The following is a 22,861-nucleotide window of genomic DNA, read 5'->3' on the forward strand; positions in this document are numbered from 1 at the left end:
CTGACTTAGTCTCTCCTCATATAAGAGACCTGCCATCCCAGGAATCAGCCTGGTAAACCTTCGCTGTACTCTCTCTATAGCAAGGACATCCTGCCTCAGATAAGGACACCAAAATTGCACACAATACTCCAGGTGTGGCCTCACCAACGCCCTATACAATTGCAGCAAAACATCGCTATTCCTATACTCAAATCCTCTCACTATGAAGGCCAACATATCATTTGCCTTCTTTGCTGCCTGCTACACCTATGTGCTTGATACACAGCGACTGATGCACAAGGACTCCAAGGTCTCGCTGAGTATCCACCTCTCTCAATTTACACTTATTCAAGTAATAATCTGTCTTCCTATTATTGCAACCAAAGTGGATAACCTCACATTTATCCACATTATACTGCATCTGCCATGCAGATGCTCACACACTCAGCCGGTCCAAATCACACTGAAGCATCTCTGCATCCTCCTCACAGCTCACCCTCCCACCCAACTTTGTATCATCTGCTAATCTGGAGATCATACATTCAGTTCCCTCTTCCAAATCATTAATATATAATGTGAACAGTTGGGGTCCTAGCACAGATCCCTGCGGAACCCCACTAGTCACTGACTGCCAATCAGAAAAAGACCCATTTATGCCAACTCTTTGGTCCCTATCGACTAACCAGCTTTCTATCCATCTCAAGACATTACCTGCAATCCCATGTGCTTAATTTTACATAGTAGTTTGTTATGTGAGACCTTGTCGTAAGCCTTCTGAAAGTTTGAATCAACCACAACCACTGGTTCTCCTTGGTCTACTCTACCAGTTACATCCTCAAAGAATTCCAATAGATTTGTCAAGCATGATTCCCCTTTTGCAAATCCATGCTGACTCTGTCTGATTATACCACTGCCTTCCAAATGCTGAGTGATGAAATCCTTGATAATGGACTCCAGCAACTTCCCAGTACTGACGTTAGGCTCACTGGTCTATAGTTCCCTGTTTTCTCTCTACCTCCCTTTTTGAATAGCGGGTTTACATTAACTATCCTCCAATCTGTAGGAACTATTCCAGAGTCCAAAGAATTTTGAAAAATAACTACCAATGGATCTATTATTTCTTGGGCCACTTCCTTAAGTGCTCTGGGATGAAGATTATCAGGACCTGGAGATTTATCCACCTTCAATCCCATCAATTTCCCCAAAAACATTTCCTTCCTTTCCTTAAACTGGGGTTGTTCTCCCTGGAAAGACGGAGAATGAGGGGAGATCTAATAGAGGTGTACAAGATTATGAAGGGGATAGATAGGGTGAACAGTGGGAAGCTTTTTCCCAGATCAGAAGTGACGTTCACGAGGAGTCACGGGCTCAAGGTGAGAGGGGCGAAGTATAACTCAGATATTAGAAGGATGTTTTTTACACAGAGGGTGGTGGGGGCCTGGAATGCGCTGCCAAGTAGGGTGGTGGAGGCAGGCACGCTGACATCGTTTAAGACTTACCTGGATAGTCACATGAGCAGCCTGGGAATGGAGGGATACAAACGATTGGTCTAGTTGGACCAAGGAGCGGCACAGGCTTGGAGGGCCGAAGGGCCTGTTTCCTGTGCTGTACTGTTCTTTGTTCTTCCCTAAGGGACATTAGTGAACCGGATGGGTTTTTATGACAATCAACAATGGTTTCGTGGTCACCATTTGACTTTCAATTCCAGATTTTTTAAAAATTGAATTCAACTTTCACAATCTGACTTGGTGGGATTTGAACCCGGGTCCCCAGATCTTGCTATGGGTCTCTGGATTACTAGTGACAATACCATTGTGCCACTGCCTCCCCACAGAGCACGTGCAGAAAGACAACCCGGGGCAGCTTTTCAGCTGCTTTTAATGCATCCTTTGTAAGTTCCAGAGGGGAAGGTGAATCCATCTCACCTGGGTCATTGAGTAGAGTTGGAACTTAAGAGGTGGAACAAAACAGTTTGCAAGATTTAAAACAATTGCCTGGATGTGAACACCGCTAAAAGGGTTGGTATTTATTACCAATCCTTACTTGCCCGTGCAAAGGTGGTGGGTCTTCTTCATGAGTTCCTGTAGCTCATATTTGAAAGGTTCCCTCACAGTGTTGTCTGGTAGAGTGTTCTAGGCTTCTGACCCAGTGATGGTGCAGGAATGGTGATATAATTATAAGATGGGATTGTGTGTGGGCTTGGAGGGTGCCATGATGATGGAAGAAAAAACATCAAATTATGTCCGGAAATGTTGGGACTTTAAATCAAATTTGAGTTTTATTTTTAAACTGGACACACAAGCCACTGGTTGAATAGCTGCAGGACGATTCTCTAAGAGACAATAAAACTCCACCCTGTTACCAGACAAGGTAAAAGCATGCAGAAACTAATTGAGATCTCCAGTAGAGGCAATGGGACATAATGGCCATTTCATCAAGAGATTCCCTGCGTAATGCCCAGACAGGTTTTTGTGGATTCACCTTCCCATTTGGAATATACGAAGAGTGTGTTAAAAGCAGCTGAGGAGCTGCCCCGTGTTGTCTGTCAGTGTGTGTTCTGTGAGAACAAGTGCTGGAAGTTTTAACACAGAAGTAAAAGCCAGCAAGCACACTCACAGCACCCTTGCAAAGAGCCATTTTGCAGAAATATCTCTCTCTCTCTGACTGCAAGGAATCTCACAACAGCAGGTTAAAATCCAACAGGTGAGTCAGCTGATGAAGGAGCAGCGCTCCGAAAGCTCGTGATTCCAAATAAACCTGTTGGACTTTAGCCTGGTGTTGTGAGACTTCTTACCGTGCCCCACCCCAGTCCAACGCCGGCATCTCCACATTATGGCTGCCTCTGACTGTGGAAGTCAGCAAGAGAGCGCAGCTGTAAGGAGAACTGGGAAGCTTGCTCCGCCAAACTGCAGAACACTGGAATCTCAAAACGGACTATTCGCCTGCTGAAGTCACTGCTACTGGGATCTCGAATCACAGCGGCTGCCACACTCAATCATCCACTCCTCATGAGTCAAGCGCTGTTCCGTCTACCTTTTTAAAAACATTGCTTTCCTTGAACTCAATTCTCACTTCTAATCTGTAGGAATGTATATATGTACGTGTTTTACCATGTTCTTGCCTTTAGCAATTAATAAACTCTTTACTGGTTAGATTGCCTTCTTTCAAAACATAACCATTGGGTCTGGGGGGAATGGTATCTGCAAGAAAGGACCCAATTCAGGTTAAATTTTGGTGCGACCAATGAAGAGGGGGTAGAATGACAGGGAGCCAATCAGCCCTCCTCAACTCCTTTAACTGTTCTTTACCGTTTATTTATTTATTGTCCTTCTTTATCTTTCTTCCCCCCTCCACTCTTTCCCCCTATTTTATCCCCCTTTCCTTACATTTTCTATATTTTACCTCTCTCCCACCCATTCCCCCCCCCCCCCCCCCCCCCCGCCCCAACATCTTCATTTGTAAAACCTTCTGATTTCAGCCTCTCTGCCGTTTGGCCATTCACACCCTTTATTCTCTCTATGGGCTGCCATTAGCAGCCTTTCCCCTGGTTCCTGTGGCTGTGACTCATCTTTCATTCCCTCCCCCTGCAGTATAAATATCTCCCACTTTCTATGCCTTTGAGCTTTGACAAAGGATCATCTGGACTCGAAACGTCAGTTCTTTTCTCTCCTTACAGACGCTGCCAGACCTGCTGAGATTTTCCAGCGTTTTCTCTTTTGGTTTCAGCCCCCCTCAAGCAGGTTTGTAACAATCTGGGGGTATCCGAACCAGATGGTGACACACTGAGGGGCCTCGCGCAGATCGATAACTCTGGGGGAGCTCACCTCTGGTGGGCCGTAACAAGGGGAACTTGGAAACAGCGCTACTTTGTAATTAGGGCGGCACGGTAGCACAGTGGTTAGCACTGCTGCTTCACAGCTCCAGGGACCTGGGTTCGATTCCCGGCTTGGGTCACTGTCTGTGTGGAGTTTGCACATTCTCCTCGTGTCTGCGTGGGTTTCCTCCGGGTGCTCCGGTTTCCTCCCACAGTCTAAAGGTGTGCGGGTTAGGTTGATTGGCCATGCTAAAATTGCCCCTTAGTGTCCTGAGATGCGTAGGTCAGAGGGATTAGCGGGTAAATGTGTAGGGATATGGGGGTAGGGCCTGGGTGGGATTGTGGTCGGTGCAGACCCGATGGGCACTGTAGGGTTTCTATGGTTCTAGTGGCTGACCTTACGAAACCTCCTCATCTACCGCAAGGGTCAAGCCAGGCATGACGGAATGGACATGACTTGCCTGGGTGCAACTGCAACAGCATTCAAGAGGCTTGAAATCTTCCAGAATGGAGCATAGAAATCATAGAAACCCTACAATGCAGAAGGAGGCCATTCGGCCCATCGAGTCTGCACCGACCACAATCCCACTCAGGCCCTACCCCCACATATTTTACCCGCTAATCCCTCTAACCTACACATCCCAGGACTCTAAGGGGCACTTTTTTAACCTGGCCAATCAACCTAACCCGCACATCTTTGGACTGTGGGAGGAAACCGGAGCACCGGAGGAAACCCACGCAGACACGAGGAGAATGTGCAAACTCCACACAGACAGTGACCCAAGCCAGGAATCGAACCCGGGACCCTGGAGCTGTGAAGCAGAAGTGCTAACCACTGTGCTACCGTGCCGCCCTTGGCTTGATTGGCATTCCTCCCACTACACCCTATATCCACTCACTCCACCACTGTGGCTGTGGTTCAGGCTATATATAGAATCGCAGGAGTGACTCACCGAGGTTATTTTGACAGCCTCTCCCTTCCCTGGAACTGCCAGCATTGAGAAAAACAAGAGCAGCAATGTAGTGAGAACATCAAGTTCTCCACCAAGTCACACAGCGTTCCTTCAACACCGCAGCTCAACTCAACGCTCTGGGATTCTCCACCCAACATCACGGTGGGAATCTGTCATCAACACGAGGGGATGGGGACGGTGTCAGTGGTCTCATCATCCAACGTCTGAGAGGAGGGAAGTTCTCTCTGGTGCCCCGGCCAATATTTACCCTCAGTAAAAGCATATTATCTGGTCACTATCACACGGTTTGTGGAAGCTTGCTTGGTGCAAACTGGCTGCCCCCTTCCCTACACAACGCAAACAAACACAAAGTTTTGAAGTTTATTTATTTATTAGTGTCACAGGTAAGGCTTACATTAACACTGCAATGAAGTTACTATGAAAATTCCCTCGTCGCCATATTCCAGCGCCTGTTCGGGTACACCGAGGGAGAATTTAGCATGGTCAATGCACCCTAACCAGCACGTCTTTCAAACTGTAGGAGGAAACCCACGCTGACACGTGGAGAACGTGCAAACTCCAAACAGACAGTCACCCAAGCCAGGAATCGAACTCGGGTCCCTGGGGTTGAGAGGCAGCAGTGCTAACCACTGTGCCGCCCAAGTAGGCAGCCATTCAGCGCACTATAACCTCTCCAAGCTAATCCCACTCACCGCCCTTTCCCCAAAGCCCTGCAGATATTTTCACCTCAGGGCCTTAGGCAATTTTCTTTCGAAAAGCCACCACTGAGATCTGTCTCCTTCACTACACAGCAAAGACACTGATAAACTGGAAAGAGTGGAAGGAAGATTTAGAAGGATGTTACCAGGACTAGTGGGCCTGAGTTATAGGGAGAGGTTGGCCAGGCTAGGATTTTATTCCCTGGAACGTCGGAGAATGAGGGGTGACCTTATAGGATCCCGACAGTGCAGGAGGAGGCCATTCGGCCCATCGAGCCTGCACGATAACAATCCCACCCAGGCCCTGTCTCCGTAACCCCACATATTTACCCTGCTGATTCCCCCTGACACTAAGGGGCAATTTAGCATGGTGCATTGAGGTGTATAAAATCATGAGGGGCAGAGGTAGGATGAACGCACATAGTCTTTTTCCCAGGGAGGGGGAATTGAAAACTAGAGGGCATTGGTTGAAGGTGAGAGGGGAAAGATTTAATAGGGACCCGAGGGGCAACTTCTTCACGCAGAGGGTGGTGTGTGCATGGAATGAGCTGCCAGAGAACGCGGCAGGTACAATAGCAACATTTAAAAAAGCATTTGGATAAGTACATGGATGGGAAAGGATTAGAGGGATATGGGCCAAACACGGGCAACTGGGACTAGCTGGGAGGGCACCATGGACCAGTGGGGTCGAAGGGCCTGTTACTGTGCTGTGTTGCTCTGTGACTCTATGAGTCACAAGCAGTACATTCCAGATCCTAGCCGCCCGCTGGGTTGAACTGTTTCTCCTCATGTTGCAACAGATTCTTTTGGCCATCCATCCTATAATTAACGTCTTCTGCCTCTCGACCATTCTGGCACAAGGAACAGTTTCCAAACGTTCCAAGTGCAGCACATTGGCACAGTGGTTGGCACTGCTGCCTCACAGCGCCAGGAACACGGGTTCGATTCCAGCCTCGGGTGACTGTCCGCGTGGAGTCTGCGCGTTCTCCCCGTGTCTGCATGGGTTTCCTCCCACACTCCAAAGATGTGTGGGTTAGGTTGATTGACCATGCTAAATTGCCCCTTAGTGTCCAAAGATCTGTAGATTAGATGGATTAACCATAGTAAATGTGCGGGGTTACGGGGATAAGATTGGGGGGGCGGGGGGGGTGTTCTTGGTAAGGTACTCAGGGAGACTGTGCAGACTTAATGGGCCGAATGGCCTTCTTCTGCAAAGCAGGGACTCCATGATCTATTCTGTCTGGACTCCTTGTGATTTTGTACACCTCATCACTTCTATCCGACATCAATTAGTTTGGGACGTCCTGAGGTTGTGAAAGGCGCTATATAGAGTCCCTGCAATGCAGAAGGAGATCATTCGGCCCATTGAGTCTGCACCCCGACAACAATCCCACCCAGGCCCTATCCCCGTAACCCCACATATTTACCCCGCCAATCCCCCTAACTTACACATCTTCAGACACTAAGGGGCAATTTAGCATGGCCAATGCACCTAAAACCTGCACATCTTTGGACTGTGGGAGGAAACCGGAGCACCCGGAGGAAACCCACGCAGACATGGGGAAGAATGTGCAAAATCCACACAGACAGTGACCCAAGGCTGGAATCGAACCCGGATCCCTGGCGCTGTGAAGCAGCAGCGCTAACCACTGTGCTACCCCACAACAGGAAATCTTGTTTTTTCCCCAATCATCCTTCAGATTTTAATGTTTGTTTTGGTGGGAGGGTAAAGGATGGATTCCAGGTTTGAATGTTGAACGTTCAGCTTGTGTATCCCAGCTCAGAGTGTGATACTCTATCATTCGCAGAATAGCTCTGAGAGCCCTCCAGCTTGTATTCCATCTTTAGTGCTGCTGAGACTGATGATGCTTCAAGAGCTGTTGTATATCCGTTTGGTGCTCAGTAAGTGGCTGAGATGTTTCATGTATTTTACATTTGCACCCGATTATATTATTACCGGCAGCTCCAGTTTCCTCCCACATTCAAAGACGTGCTGGTTAGGGTGCATTGCCCCAAACAGGCGCCGGAGTGTGGCGATGAGGGGAATTTCATTGCAGTGTTAGTGTAAGCCCTACTTGTGACTAATAAACAAACTTTTACTTATACTGTCCAATGTTGGGGGTCTCAAGCTCAGAGCAGGACTGCCCTGCCTCGGAGCTCAGAGCAGGTACGTTCGTATCGTGACATGTTTGTTTTCAATGGATTTGTTAAAATAATGAAGCAAATTTTAAAGTTGAGTCATGACGAAAATATTGGCACAACACTGAATGCCCCATTGGTCCAAATCAAATGTTGTGAACTTATCTTTCCTGTCTACCAAAAACTGGATTGGCACAGTGGTTAGCACTGCTGCCTCACAGCGCCAGGGACCCGGGTTCGATTCCTGCCTTGCGTCACTGTCTCTGCGGAGTCTGCACATTCTCCCCGTGTCTGCGTGGGTTTCCTCCGGGTACTCCGGTTTTCTCCCACAGGCCAAAAGACATGCTGGTTAGGTGCATTGCCCGTGCTAAATTCTCCCTCAGTGTACCCAAACAGACGCTGGAGTGTGGCGACTAGGGGATTTTCACAGTAACTTCATTGCAGTGTTAATGTAAGCCTACTTGTGACACTAATAAATAAACTTGAACTCCTCTGGGCCCCTCATAATTTACACCCCTCAATTAAATCTCCTACTGTTCCAAAGGAAACAACTCCAGCCTTTCGACCTTTCCTCACAGCTAACCTCCTCCATGCTTGGCAACACATCCTTGCTGTAATTTGGTGGTCAGAACTGTATGCAAAACACTGGATGTACTCTAACTCAAGTTGCATATAGTTCAGGTACCTCCCTGCTCTCATTGTCACCAAATTAGGTGAAGCGCTGTTTGGAATACTGAGCAATAGTTTGCAAATGTAACAACGTTATAGAGTGACGGTAACGATACGAGAGGAAGGAAAGATGATGGATCTCCGATGTGCCACCACAGGTTTGATGAGTAGAGCCTTTACCTGGTAACAGCCTCCGAGCGGCTTCTTCCGCCAATCTGAGCAAAGGTCCAGAGCAAGGCCATCCAGGCTCCACCTTGATTCCACCCTCTTTGGAGAGTAAGTGAGCAGATAATAAGCCTCCCACCACTATAGCAAAGAACAAACGCAAAAAGCAAGTGTTAAAATGTGCAGGCAGACAGAAAGAGTGGATAAAGAGGGGATGTCTCCTCTTCAGGGAAGAGAATAACAAAAGGCCATAAGATCATAGAAATCGTAGAATCTTTACAGTACAGGAGGCCATTCAGCCCATCGAGTCTGCACTGACTACAATCCCACCCCAGACCCTATCCCCACAACCCCACACATTTACCATGCTAATCCCTCTAACCTACACATCCCAGGACACTAAGGGGCAATTTATCATGGCCAATCAACCTAACCTGCACATCTTTGGGACTGTGGGAGAAAACCGGAGCACCCGGAGGAAACCCACGCAGACACAGGGAGAACGTGCAAACTCCATGCAGAGAATGACCCCAAGCTGGGAATTAAACCCGGGTCCCTGGTGCTGTGAGGCAGCAGTGCTAACCACTGTGCCACCCTGCCGTCCCAAAGATGGGTCACCAAGAAATCCAATTTTCTTGACCCAAAGAGTGGTGAGAATGTAGAACTCGCAACCACCTCAGTCACAGGGAGTGAGGTGAATAGCATAGACATGTTGCCGGGAGGTTAGACAAGCTTACGAGGGAGAATCGAATAGAAGATTACAATGGAAGATTTAGATGAGGAACAATGAGAGGAGGCTCAGGTGGATAGGTTGGGCTGAATGGCCTGTTTCAATGTCACATATCCATTATACTTCTATACAGATAAAACATACAGGACAGACCGCTCAACAGGAATTGGCAAACTGAAAATTTTATTCACACCCCTTACAAACAGACAAACTGTGTAAAACAGAAACTAGAAGCAGGAGTAGACCATTCGGCCCATCGAACCTGCTCCACCACTCACCTTGATCATGGCTGCACTGCAGGGATTCTAAAAGAACAAATATTTTTACATCCAAATGACTGATCTTTCCTGGTTCAGTGCCACATGACCTGAAGAAGGAGCTTAAGGCTCCAAAAGCTTGTGGCTTTTGCTACCAAATAAACCTGTTGGACTTTAACCTGGTGTTGTGAGACTTCTTACTGTGTCAGTGCCACATGCCAGTATTCCTTCCCTTTAAGCTACTAGGGGAGTTTTGCTGGGAACTCCATTGCTCCTGCAGGAAGGGGGAGTCAGGGCCGCTCTTAACAGGAACTTGTCTTTTATCATTGCACAATGCAATAGTGTCACACACTCTGGTGAAACACAAGTACACTGCGTGGTGCGCGGCCAGGAGCGGGGCGTGGGGGCAGGAGCGGGGCGTGTGGCCAGGAGCGGGGCGTGGGGGCAGGAGCGGGGCGTGTGGCCAGGAGCGGGGCGTGCGGGCAGGAGCGGGGCATGTGCGTGTGCCAGTATCTGTGTGTGTGTAAACAATGTGGCAGTAACAATGAGACAGGCTCGGGTGCGAGCTGAGAAACAGGCGCAAAGTGGGGCAAACATCACACCAAGGGTAGACAAACCTTGCTGAAGGAGGCACAACAATCTCACTGATACCTGTACGTAAATTTCTGTTTTCATAAAGAGCAAGACATGTATTTATAAGGTGTCATTTACGATTAAAGAACTTCCCAAAGGGCTTTACAGCCAATGATGTACTTTTTAAAAGTGTAGTTATTGTTGTGATGTAGGAAAGGGGCAGTCAGTTCATCTCCCACAAACAGCAGTGTGATAACGATCAGATAATCAGCTTTTGGGATGTTGACTGAGACATTGGTGGTACTTCCTCTGCTCTTCTTTGCAGTAGAGCCATGGGACATTTTACCTCCACTTGAGAAAGCAGACAGGGCCACGGTTTAATGTCTTATCCAAAAGAAAAGCACCTCCAAAAGAAATGCACTATCCCAGTCCTGCATTGGTGTGTCAGCCTGGCTTTTTGTGCTCAAGACCAGAAGTGGGACTTGAACCCACGACCTTACTGACTCAAGAGGCGAGTGCACTACTCATTGAGCTATAGCTGGCTGGCATCCAAAGCAATATTAAAACACTCATTGTTATATATGGTAATTTAGTTGGGTTTATCTATGGTTATTAATCAAATTGAAAAGGACTCCTTCAACCAAAAGGGTTTGGGAAGTGCTGGTTTAATGATGGAGTGGGAGTCGCATGAAAACAGGAAAGCAAAAGGTCTGGAGAGACATCAAACAATTGGACAGAGGCCAATGGCTGTAAAGATGGTGTAGTTGCTTACGTTAACATAAGACAATAATCATGCTATGTAGTGAGTCCTTTGCTACTGCTGTTATACAGAAAAAGCCAGGCTGACGCACCAATGCAGGACTGGGGTAGTGTTGGAGGTGCTTTTCTTTTGGATAAGACATTAAACCGTGGCCCTGTCTGCTTTCTCAAGTGGAGGTAAAATGTCCCATGGCTATTCAGTATAACGCAGTATAAGCTTTAGTTCAGAAAAGACGCCAGACTCAACAGATGTAGCAGCGACCTAACAGGACAACACAGAAAAACAAACTCAAAAACTTTACTTTCAGACATACCACAGCATCGGGACAAGACGGCACATGATTAGGATGTTGAAGGCCAACTTTAAGTCAGATTTCTTTATGAAGAGGATGGCAAACAGCCAGCAAGTCAAGCTGGGCGATTCTCTACTGGACTCACGTAAATATGGTTAGACGCTGCAGTGAAATGATGGTTGGATAGACAAGATTAGAAAAGAATAGGGCCAAAGAATCACTGTAAGCACAGACATTTAAATGAAGATTAAATAGAGATTGGATTGGGAAGATATGGGCTTCAAGAGCAAGTGGTTGGAAGGAAAGGAGAAGAACCTACAGGTTTCAGCGCTCTCACCTCTGGACAAGAGGTCATGGGTTGAAGCCCCGCACCAGAGGCCCGAGCTCAAAACTCGAGCGGCAGTGTTCTGGTGGCTTTTTGGAAGATATTTTAAACTACGGCCACATCTGCTCCCCCAGGTCAACGTAAAACGTCTCTGACACTCTTTGACGAAGAGCAAGGAACCTATCCCTGGTGTCCTGGCCAACATCACCGATAATACAGAGGATCTAGTCAGTATCTTCACTGCTGTTTTTTGGGATCTTGCTGTGCACAAACTGGCTGCCACGCTCCCTACATTGCGACAGTAAGATTACAGTCAATCAAGTATTTCTGAAGTGAAGTGTTCTGGGAGACCGTGAAAATTGCAAGTTTTTTCTGTAGTTTGTCACAGTTTCGGAGACTGCCTTGCGGGTCTTACCTCGTATGTTGGTCTCGAACACAGAGGCATTGACATCAATGTCAAAGTCCATTCCATCCTGGAGAACGTGATAGACCCTCTGAAACTCGGTCACATTACCCAGCACCTAAACACAGCAGAGATTGGGACAACACATGAGAACCTGCACATTAAGAGCCGCCCACCCCACAACTCCAGGGAGCCTGGACAATGGCTGCTCGAGCAGGGTACAGGAGAGGAACTAGCTCTACAACATCGGCCAATTCAAGAGTGGGGGCCAAGCAAAGCTACAGGTTCAATCTGCCCCGGGTGTTTATGGCAAAGGCCCCAATATTACTGGCACTCACTCACATTACATATTCAATCCCTTTTATTCCCAACGCCCCACTGGAATTGGATCAGGATGTTCCGAAGGCTCACTTCATGCAGGCGCCTTTCAGTCAGCAGAGATGGAGGTGCAAAATCTGCCTCATCACTTTGGCCTGGGTAGCAGCTCATAGATAAAAGGAGCAGTATGTCACTGAGCCCCTCACTGGTGAGAGCTTTCCTTTTTACTCCTCAGTTGACAAGGACAATATATCTATTTTCCCAGCTCTGCCCAGAACATGAGATCTCTACAAGAAAACTAATCTAATGCCTCAAAGATACATCATTCCCACTGCGACGTTGGTGCACCTTTAAGAAAGTTTTTTTTAAAAATCATGATCTCTGCAGCTCTCACAGCCCCAGAGTTTCTCAGCTCACCGCCTCAGTTTGTTTTTCTCATTGTTGCTGGGCTGCCTACGAGAGTCTTTTCATTGCTGCTCACAGGGAGGTTTGTTTATTTTTACTGGGGTGTTCATGACACTGCATAGTTCGGAGAAAAACTGGTTGGCAGCTCAGGTGACAGGAGTTTTTTTTTTTCATTTTCAGTTTGGAGCTGCAGGTTTGAGTTTTAGTTCAGAAGGGAGTGGACATCTGACTGAAAGCAGTGTCTCTCTCTCCCTGGTTTTGGGAAATTCTGCTGTTTAGCTGAAAGCCTTCCTGGAATAGAAAATCTGCTGTTGGTGGCTTGGCCAGACTCTCTCCCCAGTCTGGGAAGCAGTTCTGACTTCAAACTGTTCTGAATATATCCAGACCATCAAGTCAATCGAAGCAAAAGCAAGCACTTACCAACAACGTGTCCAACGCATCGATCAGCGTCAGGGAAAAGCTGCAAACGCAGAAAATAAAATTAACTTTTTGCACAGTAAGGAAGAATGTTGCCACGGCAACTGGACTGTATCCCGATTCAATGAGTGGCTGTAATAAAAGTTTATTTGCGCTTAATCTCCCGAGAATTTTTACTCACTTACTCCCTCAAAAGCATCCGACCATGACAGAATTCTGTAGCTTGGGTTCCCTTCAGCCCTCTGGCAGCTGGTCACTCTTGACCTCTGACCTGATTGACCTCCAGCTGAGGTCAACTAATCCGGGACAGGGGATCGACTGAACCAGAGGCCTTTGCAGGCTGCGTGAGTTAGCACGACTAGACACATACCGCCCGCCATCTGCTTTCATTGCATCCAGGGTCCTGGTTCCAGTTTGCAAATTAAAATGAGGCCCCGTCCCATCCAGTTCCATGCATGGGTTTTTTATTTACTCTCAGGATGTGAGCCATCCCTTGTTGCCCCCACCGCCCCCCCAACCCCACCCCCCTTTAAGGAGTAGGAAAGATGTGGAAGTGTTGGAAAGGGTGCAGAGGAGATTTACCAGGATGTTGCCTGGTATGGTGGGAAAATCGTATGAGGAAAGGCTGAGGGGCTTGAGGCTGTTTTCGTTAGAGAGAAGAAGGTTAAGAGGTGACTTAATAGAGGCATACAAGATGATCAGAGGATTAGATAGGATGGACAGTGAGAGCCTTTTTCCTCGGATGGTGATGGCTAGCACGAGGGGACATAGCTTTAAATTGAGGGGTGATAGATATAGGACAGATGTTGGAGGTAGGTTCTTTACTCAGAGAGTAGGAAGGGCGTGGAATGCCCTGCCTGCTGCAGTAGTGGACTCATCAACATTAAGAGCATTCAAATGGTTATTGGATAAACATATGGATGATATTGGAATAGTGTAGATTAGAGGGGCTTTAGATTGGTTCCACTGGTCGGCGCAACATCGAGGGCCGAAGGGCCTGTACTGTGCTGTAATGTTCTATGTTCTATGAAGGCATGTTAAGCACACCTACGTTTAAAGTTACAAGTTTGTACCCCACTGCACTTTCAGTGTAACTTGATTTATTATTGTCACATGTATTGAGATACAGTGAAAAGTATTGTTTCTTGCGTGCTATACAGACAAAGCATACCGTTCATAGAGAAGGAAAGGAGTGAGTGCAGAATGTAGTGTTACAGTCATAGCTAGGGTGTAGAGAAAGATCAACTTAATGCAAGATTGGTCCATTCAAAAGTCTGACGGCAGCAGGGAAGAAGCTGTTCTTGAGTCGGTTTTAACATTGGTAATTACTTATTTCTGTGCGTCAATTTTTGTTTCAAAGTTGCTGGTCAAAGTTTGCTAACTTTTTAATAAGATGGACATGTCTGGCTACAGGATACACTGGCTCAATGTGAGGATACACTGGCTCAATGTGAGGGGTGTCAGCTACGACTCTCACCATCTTTTACAGATGCCCCATAGAAAGCATTCTTTCTGGTTGTATCACAGCTTGGTATGGCTCCTGCTCTGCCCAAGACCGCAAGGAACTACAAAAGGTCGTGAATGTAGCCCAGTCCATCACGCAAACCAGCCTCCCATCCATTGACTCTGTCTACTCTTCCCACTGCCTCGGCAAAGCAGCCAGCATAATTAAGGACCCCACGCACGGCAGACATTCTCTCTTCCACCTTCTTCCGTTGGGAAAAAGATACAAAGGTCTGAGGTCACGGACCAACAGACTCAAGAACAGCTTCTTCCCTGCTGCTGTCAGACTTTTGAATGGATCTACCATACATTAAGCTAATCTTTCTCTACACACTAGCTATGACTGTAACACTACATTCTGCACCCTCCCCTTTCCTTCTCCCCTATGTACTCTATGAACGGTATGCTTTCTCTGTATAGCGCGCAAGAAACAATACTTTTCACTGTATCCCAATACATGTGATAATAATAAACCAGGTCAAATGCCTTTAATAAAAAGTATCAGCCATGATTGAATGGCGGAGCAGACTCGATGGGCCGAGTGGCCTAATTCTGCTCCTATGTCTTATGATGCAATCATCCATCGACCGAAGGCAGCAATCAAAAATGGAAACCCCCTTCCCTCTCCGAAGATTAACCGTAACACAATCAGCTAACACTAGAGACTGAACCTGGGACTTCCTCACCCAATTGTGACACATTCCCAAAACTAACACAACCGAGAGGGAGCCTTATTAAAAAGATGCATTATTGAACTGCTATTTTCCCATGAACGTGCATACACACAAAGGCCTAATCAAATTAATCTAAAGTTTAGCAATGTTTGTAAAAGTTTGGGGTGGGTTAGATTCCCTCAAAAACCTCTTCTTACAAAAATCAAAAGAGAATTTTTTTTTTGCAAGAAAATGAATGCAGCTGAAGGTCAGCTACACCTTACCTCCCCCAGGTGTCTTGGCCATCACAAGTCAAAGGTCGTAGCTCGTCATAAGGGAAAGCGTTCTCCAGGTAGTTGTTGTAGGCATGATAAAACATGTCTTTGACTCGCTCTCTGAGGGGAAGAAATACATATAGGAGACTTGTATTCCAGTTCGTACCAATTCCCCAGACAAACCCTAAAGAAGCACAGAACCTAAAAGGATCGGTAAAAATACAGAATCAGAGAGTCCCTACAGTGCAGAAGGAGGCCATTCGGCCCATTGAGTCTGCACCAACCACAATCCCACCCAGGCCCTACCCCCACAGCCCCATGCATTTACCCTAACTAGTCCCTGACACTAAGGGACAATTTAGCATGGCCGATCCACCCAACCCGCACATCCTTAGACTGTGGGAGGAAACCGGAGCACCCGGAGGAAACCCACACAAGCACGGCGAGAAGGTGCAGACTCCGCACAGACAGTGACCTAAGCCAGAATCAAACCCGGGTCCCTGGCGCTGAGAGGCAGCAGTGCTAACCACTGTGTCACTGCGCCACCCGAGTTCTTACTGTGGGAGTAAGTCACGTAAGCAAGGCCTGAGTTGCTTATTCAATTGATCAAATGTCACAGATAAAATTGTTCAATGTGTTTTGTCCATTCTTGTGATGTGAGCGTCACTGGCAAGGTCAGCATTTCTCACCCATCCCTAAATGCCCTCCGAGTGGCAAGCGATCCATTACGGAGGACAGTGAAGCATCAAACACTGTGGTGTGGGTCTGGAGTCACATGTAGACAAGGATGGCAGATTCCCTTCCCTGAAGGGGATTAACGAACCTCATGGTTTTTAAAAAATGACAAAACAGTGGCTTTGTGATCATAATTAATGAGGCTAGCCTTTTATTCCAAATAATTAACTGAATTTATCTTCCGAGTAGCTGCTGTGTCAAACCCCGTCACGCCCCTTGAGAATTTTATATGTTTCAATGAGATCACCTTTTCATCTTCTAAACTCTAGAGAATATAAGTCGAGCCTACTCAATGTCAGTGGGCAATCCCATATCCCTGGAACATTAGTCTGGACCTCTGGATTACTAGGGAGGCACAGTGGTTAGCACTGCTGCCTCACAGCGCCAGGGACCTGGGTTCGATTCCCGGCTTGGGTCACTGACTGTGTGGAGTCTGCACGTTCTCCCCGTGTCTGCGTGGGTTTCCTCCAGGTGCTCCGGTTTCCTCCCACAGTCCAAAGATGTGCGGGTTAGGTGGATTGGCCATGCTAAATTCTCCCTTAGTGTCAGGAACTAGCTGAGGTAAATGCATGGGGTTATGTGGGTAGGGCCTGGGTGGGATTGTAGTCGTTACAGACTCCATGGGCTGACTCTACAGTCCGAAAGAAATGCTGGTTAGGTGCATTGGCCATTCTAAATTCTCCCTCAGTGTACCCGAACAGGCGCCGGAGTGTGGCGACTAGAGGATTCTCACAGTAACTTTATTGCAGTGTTAATGTAAGGCTACTTGTGACACTAATAAATATACAAACTTTAACATTTACTTTAGCCCAGTAACTTAGAAACCCTACAGTGCACAAAGAGGCCATTCGGCCCATCGAGTCTGCACCGATCACAATCCCACCCAGGCCCTACCCCCATATCCCTACATATTTACCCGCTAATCCCTCTAACCTACGCATCTCAGGACACTAAGGGGCAATTTTTTAGCATGGCCAATCAACCTAACCCGCACATCTTTGGACTGTGGGAGGAAACCGGAGCACCCGGAGGAAACCCCCGCAGACACGAGGAGAATGTGCAAACTCCACACAGGCAGTGACCCAAGCCGGGAATCGAACCTAGGTCCCTGGCGCCGTGAAGCAGCAGTGCTAACCACTGTGCTACCGTGCCACCCTTAACATTAACATTATCACTGTGCTGTAATTTCCATAATAACCCAACTCAACAAATAAAAATTCCAAACAGCAAATAACCATTGGTCATGAGTAACATTTCCTTCCTAGATCGTATATTCACATTTATGAGTCAGCCAGTCGTCTAACCTGCCTGAAAACATCATCAAATATGCTTCAAACCAAGCGACTGAGAAATCTTTATTAATTCATTCGAAAGCCAGATGGTGAAGCAGGAATCCAGATATCGATCCTTTACTTAATACTGGATTAATTTACAGAATGCAACATTACAGATGTCTGCTTCCTCCCTGACCAACACTCAGTGCCCCAGATGTCTCCTTTCGAACTCTTTTGGTAATTAAATAATCAAGTAAGCCAATAAAATGTACAAACAATCCCTGAAAGGGGAAGTCTCTCTTCATACTCAAAATTTTGAGTAAATTATAGAATCCTGTAGGAATTATAGAATCCTTACAATCCAGGAGGCCATTCGGCCAATCAAGTCTGCACCGACCACAATCCCATCCAAGCCCTATCCCCACAACCCTACTTATATACCCTACAGGGCGGCACAGTGGTTAGCACTGCTGCCTCACAGCGCCAGGGACCCGGGTTCGATTCCCGGCTTGGGTCACTGTCTGTGTGGAGTTTGCACATTCTCCCCGTGTCTGCGTGGGTTTCCTCCGGGTGCTCCGGTTTCCTCCTACAGTCCGAAAGACGTGCTGGTTAGGGGCATTGACCCGAACAGGCGTCGGAGTGTGACGACTGGGGGAATTTCACAGTAACTTCATTGCAATGTTAATGTAAGCCTTACTTGTGACTAATAAATAAACTTTAACTACTAACCCCCTGACACCAAGGGGCAATTTAGCATGGTCAATCAACCTAGCCCGCATATCTTTGGACTGTGGGAGGAAACCGGAGCAGCCGGAGGGAAAACACGGGGAGAACGTGCAGACTCCGCACAGACAGAGAATTGAACCCAGGTCCCTGACGCTGTGAGGCAGCAGTGCTAACCACTGTGCCACCCCGACCAATGAAGTAAATAAACTAATTAACTGCTGAACCACCCCTTAAAGGGATGCTGTGACAAAAACAAAAACTTTAAAGGAAACATCTCAAATTAAATAGACCTTCCTGGGGGCTGATGTTGCACTCCAGCACATGTGGCATCCATCAGAGGCAGAAAACCACAAGCGCACCTGTGGACACCGTGTCAGCCTCTCTTCATAGACAGTTGAACAAAATTAAGCAAATCGGGCGGCACAGTGATTACCACGGCTGCCTCACAGCGCCAGGGACCCGGGTTCGATTCCCAGCTTGGGTCACTGTCTGCGTGGAGTTTGCACATTCTCCCCGTGTCTGTGTGGGTTTCCTCCGAGTGCTCCAGTTCCCTCCCACAGTCCAAAGATGTGCGGGTCAGATTGATTGACCGTGCTAAATTGCCCCTTAGTGTCAAGGGGATTAGCAGGGTAAATATGTGGGGTTACGGGGAAAGGGTCTGGGGGGGGGCGGGATTGTTGTCAGTGCAGATTCGATGGGCCGACTTCTGCGCTGTATGGGTTCTATGGAAATAAAACAAAATTAGGGAGTGACGGTTCTCAAAAGGGACACCAGGGCAAATCCCAAGTTACCGAAGGGAAATGGAGATTCGGAGTGTGGGGCTGAAGTGCACCAAACGTTGAGAAGCCCCGTCAAATAATTAAAAAGCGGCTGCAACCTTGGGCAATCTACACCAACGCGGAACACAGATTCCCCTTGGCCGCAGGAAAGACATGAGGCCTGGGAGTGCGTGAACCACTATAATCCACGGTCTGGTGGCCCTGCCGCATACAGCACCATCCCCGCCGCTGGAAAAGGGAGGACTCCCACTCAGAGAGCTCTCCACTGGGGGTTCCCCACCACCTAAGTCTCTATTTACACACAACTGAAAAATAAACTGAACAAAAACAACAGGGGTGACAGCCCCTGCTGGGGCGCTGTAACTAAAATAAAACACTAAACTCAACCAGTATCATTAGCGGGAGTGGGGTGATGATACACACCGGCCCCTGCGGCATCCATCCATCAATCAGGGAAGGCCTCAAGCCGGTGGACACCACGTGTTCCCACTCCAAGGCCACCCAGTCGCGGATGTGGCCGCGGTCGTGGGGTAGACAGTCGGGTTGGACGACCACCTACTGCCTGAACCTGTTCATGGTCAACCTGGACTGGTCCAGGGGCAGGTTAATGAGGAGATCCTCTGCCTCTCTTTCATATCATAGAATCCCTACAGTGCAGGAGGCCATTCAGCCCATCGAGTCTGCACCAATTCTCTGACACAGCATCGCACCCAGGGCGCATTTACCCTGCCAATCCCCTAACCTACACATCTTTGGGTACTAAGGGGCAATTTAGCATGGGCAATCCACCTAACTTGCACAACTTTCGATTGTGGGAGGAAATCTACGTAGACACGGGGAAGAATGTGCAGATTCCACACACACAGTTACCCGAGTCCGGAATGGACCCTGGGTCCCTGGCGCTGTGAAGCAGCAGTGCTAACCACTGTGCCGTCCCTCCTTCTCCTTTCTCACCCTCCCCCTCTACCTCCTCCCCTCTTCGGGTTCCAATCTTCAATCAACAAGCCTGCCATCTTAGACCCACTGTGACTGCAGGAAGACCATGTCTAGAAAATAGTTTAGTTTTACTTCCCTCCTAAAGATCATTAAGTCATATGTGTTTTAAGGCAAATGTGGTCACAAGATGACTGGTGGGCACAGGTTTGAGCCCCTTACAGGACAGGCAATAGGTGCCAACAGCTCCTCACGACTGGCACAGAGAACAATACAGAGCATGGACACACCTTATGTTCTTACTGCTCCTGATCACCTCATTACAGGAAAGATGTGGTAGCGCTAGACGGGATACAGAGGAGAGGATACAGTGGTTAGCATTGCTGTCACTCAGTGCCAGGGTCCCAGGTTCAATTCCAGCCTCAGGTCACTATCTGTGTGGAGTTAGCACATTCTCCCCGTGTCTGCGTGGGTTTCCTCCGGGTGTTCCGGTTTCCTCCCACAATCCAAAGATGTGCGGGTTAGGTTGATTGGCCATGCTAAATTGCCCCTTAGTGTCGGGGGATTAGCAGGGTAAATGCATGGGGTTGCGGGAATACGGCCTGGGTAGGATTGTGGTCGGTACAGACTCAATGGACCGAATGGCCTCCTTCTTAGAATCTTAGAAACCCTACAGCACAGGAAGAGGCCATTCGGCCCATCGAGTCTGCACCGACCACAATCCCACCCAGGCCCTACCCCCATATCCCTACATATTTTACCCACTAATCCCTCTAACCTACGCATCCCAGGACACTAAGGGCAATTTTAGCATGGCCAATCAACCTAACCCGCACATCGTTGGACTGTGGGAGGAAACCGGAGCACCCGGAGGAAACCCACGCAGACACGGGGAGAATGTGCGAACTCCACACAGACAGTGACCCAAGCCGGGAATCGAACCCAGGTCCCTGGAGCTGTGAAGCAGCAGTGCTAACCACTGTGTTACCGTGCCTGTACTATAGGGATTCTATGAGATATTGCCAGGAATGGAGAATTTTACTTATGAGGAAAGACGAGATAAGCTGGGCTTGTTTACTCTGGAACAGAGGAGGATGAGGGATGATCTGAGATGTACAAAGTTATGAGAGTCCTTGATAAAGAATGGATCGGAAGGACGTATTTCTTTTGGAAAAGATGTCAAAAGCTAGGGGGGCATAGGTTTAAACTAATTGGAAGAAGGATTAGAGGAACATTTAAAAGTTTTTAAAGTTTATTTTTATTAGTGTCACAAGTAGGTTCACATTAACACTGCAATGAAGTTACTGTGAAAATCTCCTCGTCGCCACACTCCGGCGCCTGTTCAGGTACACTGAGGGAGAATTTAGCTTGGCCAATGCACTTAACCAGCACGTCTTTCGGACTGTGGGAGGAAACCAGAGCATCCAGAGAAACCCACGCAGATACAGGGAGAATGTGCAAACTCCACACAGACACAGTGACCCAAGCCAGGAATCGAACCCGGGTCCCTGGCGCTGTGAGGCAGCAGTGCTAACCACAGTGCCCTCCCCCACCAAGTAATTGGAAGAATGATTAGAGGAAGTTGAGGAGTATTTTCTTTTGACCCAGAGGGATCTGGAACTCACTGGCAAATGCAGAAAACCTCACCACGTTTTTAAAAATATTGCCTTGAGGTGCGGGAACCTAACCCAGCCCAGAGAGGGTCCAGAACAAGAGCTGGGGAGTGGGATTAGCTCAGGCCCTGACATGAATCAATGGCTGCCCCCTCCCATGCTGGGCAAATCTTTCTGTGCTTCAGAGGTGTCAGAGAATTGCAACTCCAGCAGGAACCACAATGCAGCAAGACCAGGAAACTGGAAACTTCATCCACTCCCTATAACTTTTGTAAAGGAAGAGGAAGGGGGGAAGCTACTGTCAGCAGTGAATTCCACTTTCCTCTGTCTGTATTCACCAGCAGAAAAGAGTTGCATCACAAGGGAGATTCTCCCAAGCAAACCAAATGCTTCTTTTCAGAGAGTAACAACCCAGAGCTCAGACATTCTCAGCACAGCAAGGCATTGTGTTAAAGGTGTAACACAGCCAGCCCAATTCAGCAGCAAACTCGGGCAGGATGCATTTATTCCCGGCCACAGTTTCCTCTGCCCAAGTCGAAACATAACTTTGCAAAGGGCAGCAGCAATGTGCAAAACAGGAGGTGAGCTCCACACCAGCCCTCCCTTTCCTGCAGTGCAATGCAATGCAATGCCCAGCGTGCAGCACCGACCTGTACTCGGCCATCTCCTCCGCCTGGATCTCTTTGCCTTTTGCATTGTGGCCCCCCGCTCCCAGCACTATGGAGATGCAGGCGGTGTAGAGGATGCCCAGCATCTATCTGTGTCGCCTCCCGCTGCAGCGCTCTGTCCCCGGGACGGTTTGATTGACAGGCCGCTGTCTCCCCCTCTCTGCAAACCCGGAAGCGAATGCCTCTGTGCGCCTGCGCCCTGTGCCTGCTCCACGAACTGAAATGCTGACTCAGCCAAAATGTTGCAGTTTCCTCAATGGCTGTGCTCCTGTTTTCATTGCATGGTGCATTTGATATATTGCAATATTCCATATATTGCAACAGCCAATATGTTGCAGTTTCCTCAATGGCAGTGCTCCTGTTTTCATTGCATGGTGCATTTGATATATTGCAATATTCCATATATTGCAACAGCCAATATGTTGCAGTTTCCTCAATGGCTGAGCTCCTGTTTTCATTGCATGGTGCATTTGATATATTGCAATATTCCATATATTGCAACAGCCAATATGTTGCAGTTTCCTCAATGGCAGTGCTCCTGTTTTCATTGCATGGTGCACTTGATATATTGCAATATTCCATATATTGCAACAGCCAATATGTTGCAGTTTCCTCAATGGCTGTGCTCCTGTTTTCATTGCATGGTGCATTTGATATATTGCAATATTCCATATATTGCAACAGTCAGTATGTTGCAGTTTCCTCAATGGCAGTGCTCCTGTTTTCATTGCATGGTGCATTTGATATATTGCAATATTCCATATATTGCAACAGCCAATATGTT

The 22,861-nt window shown here is 47.8% G+C and overlaps 1 protein-coding gene across 1 annotated transcript in view; it reads right to left on the minus strand.

The window, feature by feature from the left end:
- Window positions 1-22,267, minus strand: part of edem2 (ER degradation enhancer, mannosidase alpha-like 2) — a 40,367-nt gene extending 18,100 nt beyond the window's left edge. The window contains exons 1-5 of the mRNA XM_078236818.1: window positions 22,060-22,267; window positions 15,359-15,469; window positions 12,922-12,961; window positions 11,791-11,896; window positions 8,454-8,579 (exon numbers count right to left, since the gene is read on the minus strand). Coding sequence (XP_078092944.1) covers window positions 8,454-8,579; window positions 11,791-11,896; window positions 12,922-12,961; window positions 15,359-15,469; window positions 22,060-22,163 — 487 coding nt within the window. The 5' untranslated portion in view covers window positions 22,164-22,267. The remainder of the gene's footprint in view (window positions 1-8,453; window positions 8,580-11,790; window positions 11,897-12,921; window positions 12,962-15,358; window positions 15,470-22,059) is intronic.
- Between the last annotated feature and the right edge of the window lie 594 nt (window positions 22,268-22,861).

Source organism: Mustelus asterias, chromosome 20, assembly GCF_964213995.1.
Source record: "Mustelus asterias chromosome 20, sMusAst1.hap1.1, whole genome shotgun sequence".
In the NCBI taxonomy this organism is placed as follows: domain Eukaryota; kingdom Metazoa; phylum Chordata; class Chondrichthyes; order Carcharhiniformes; family Triakidae; genus Mustelus; species Mustelus asterias.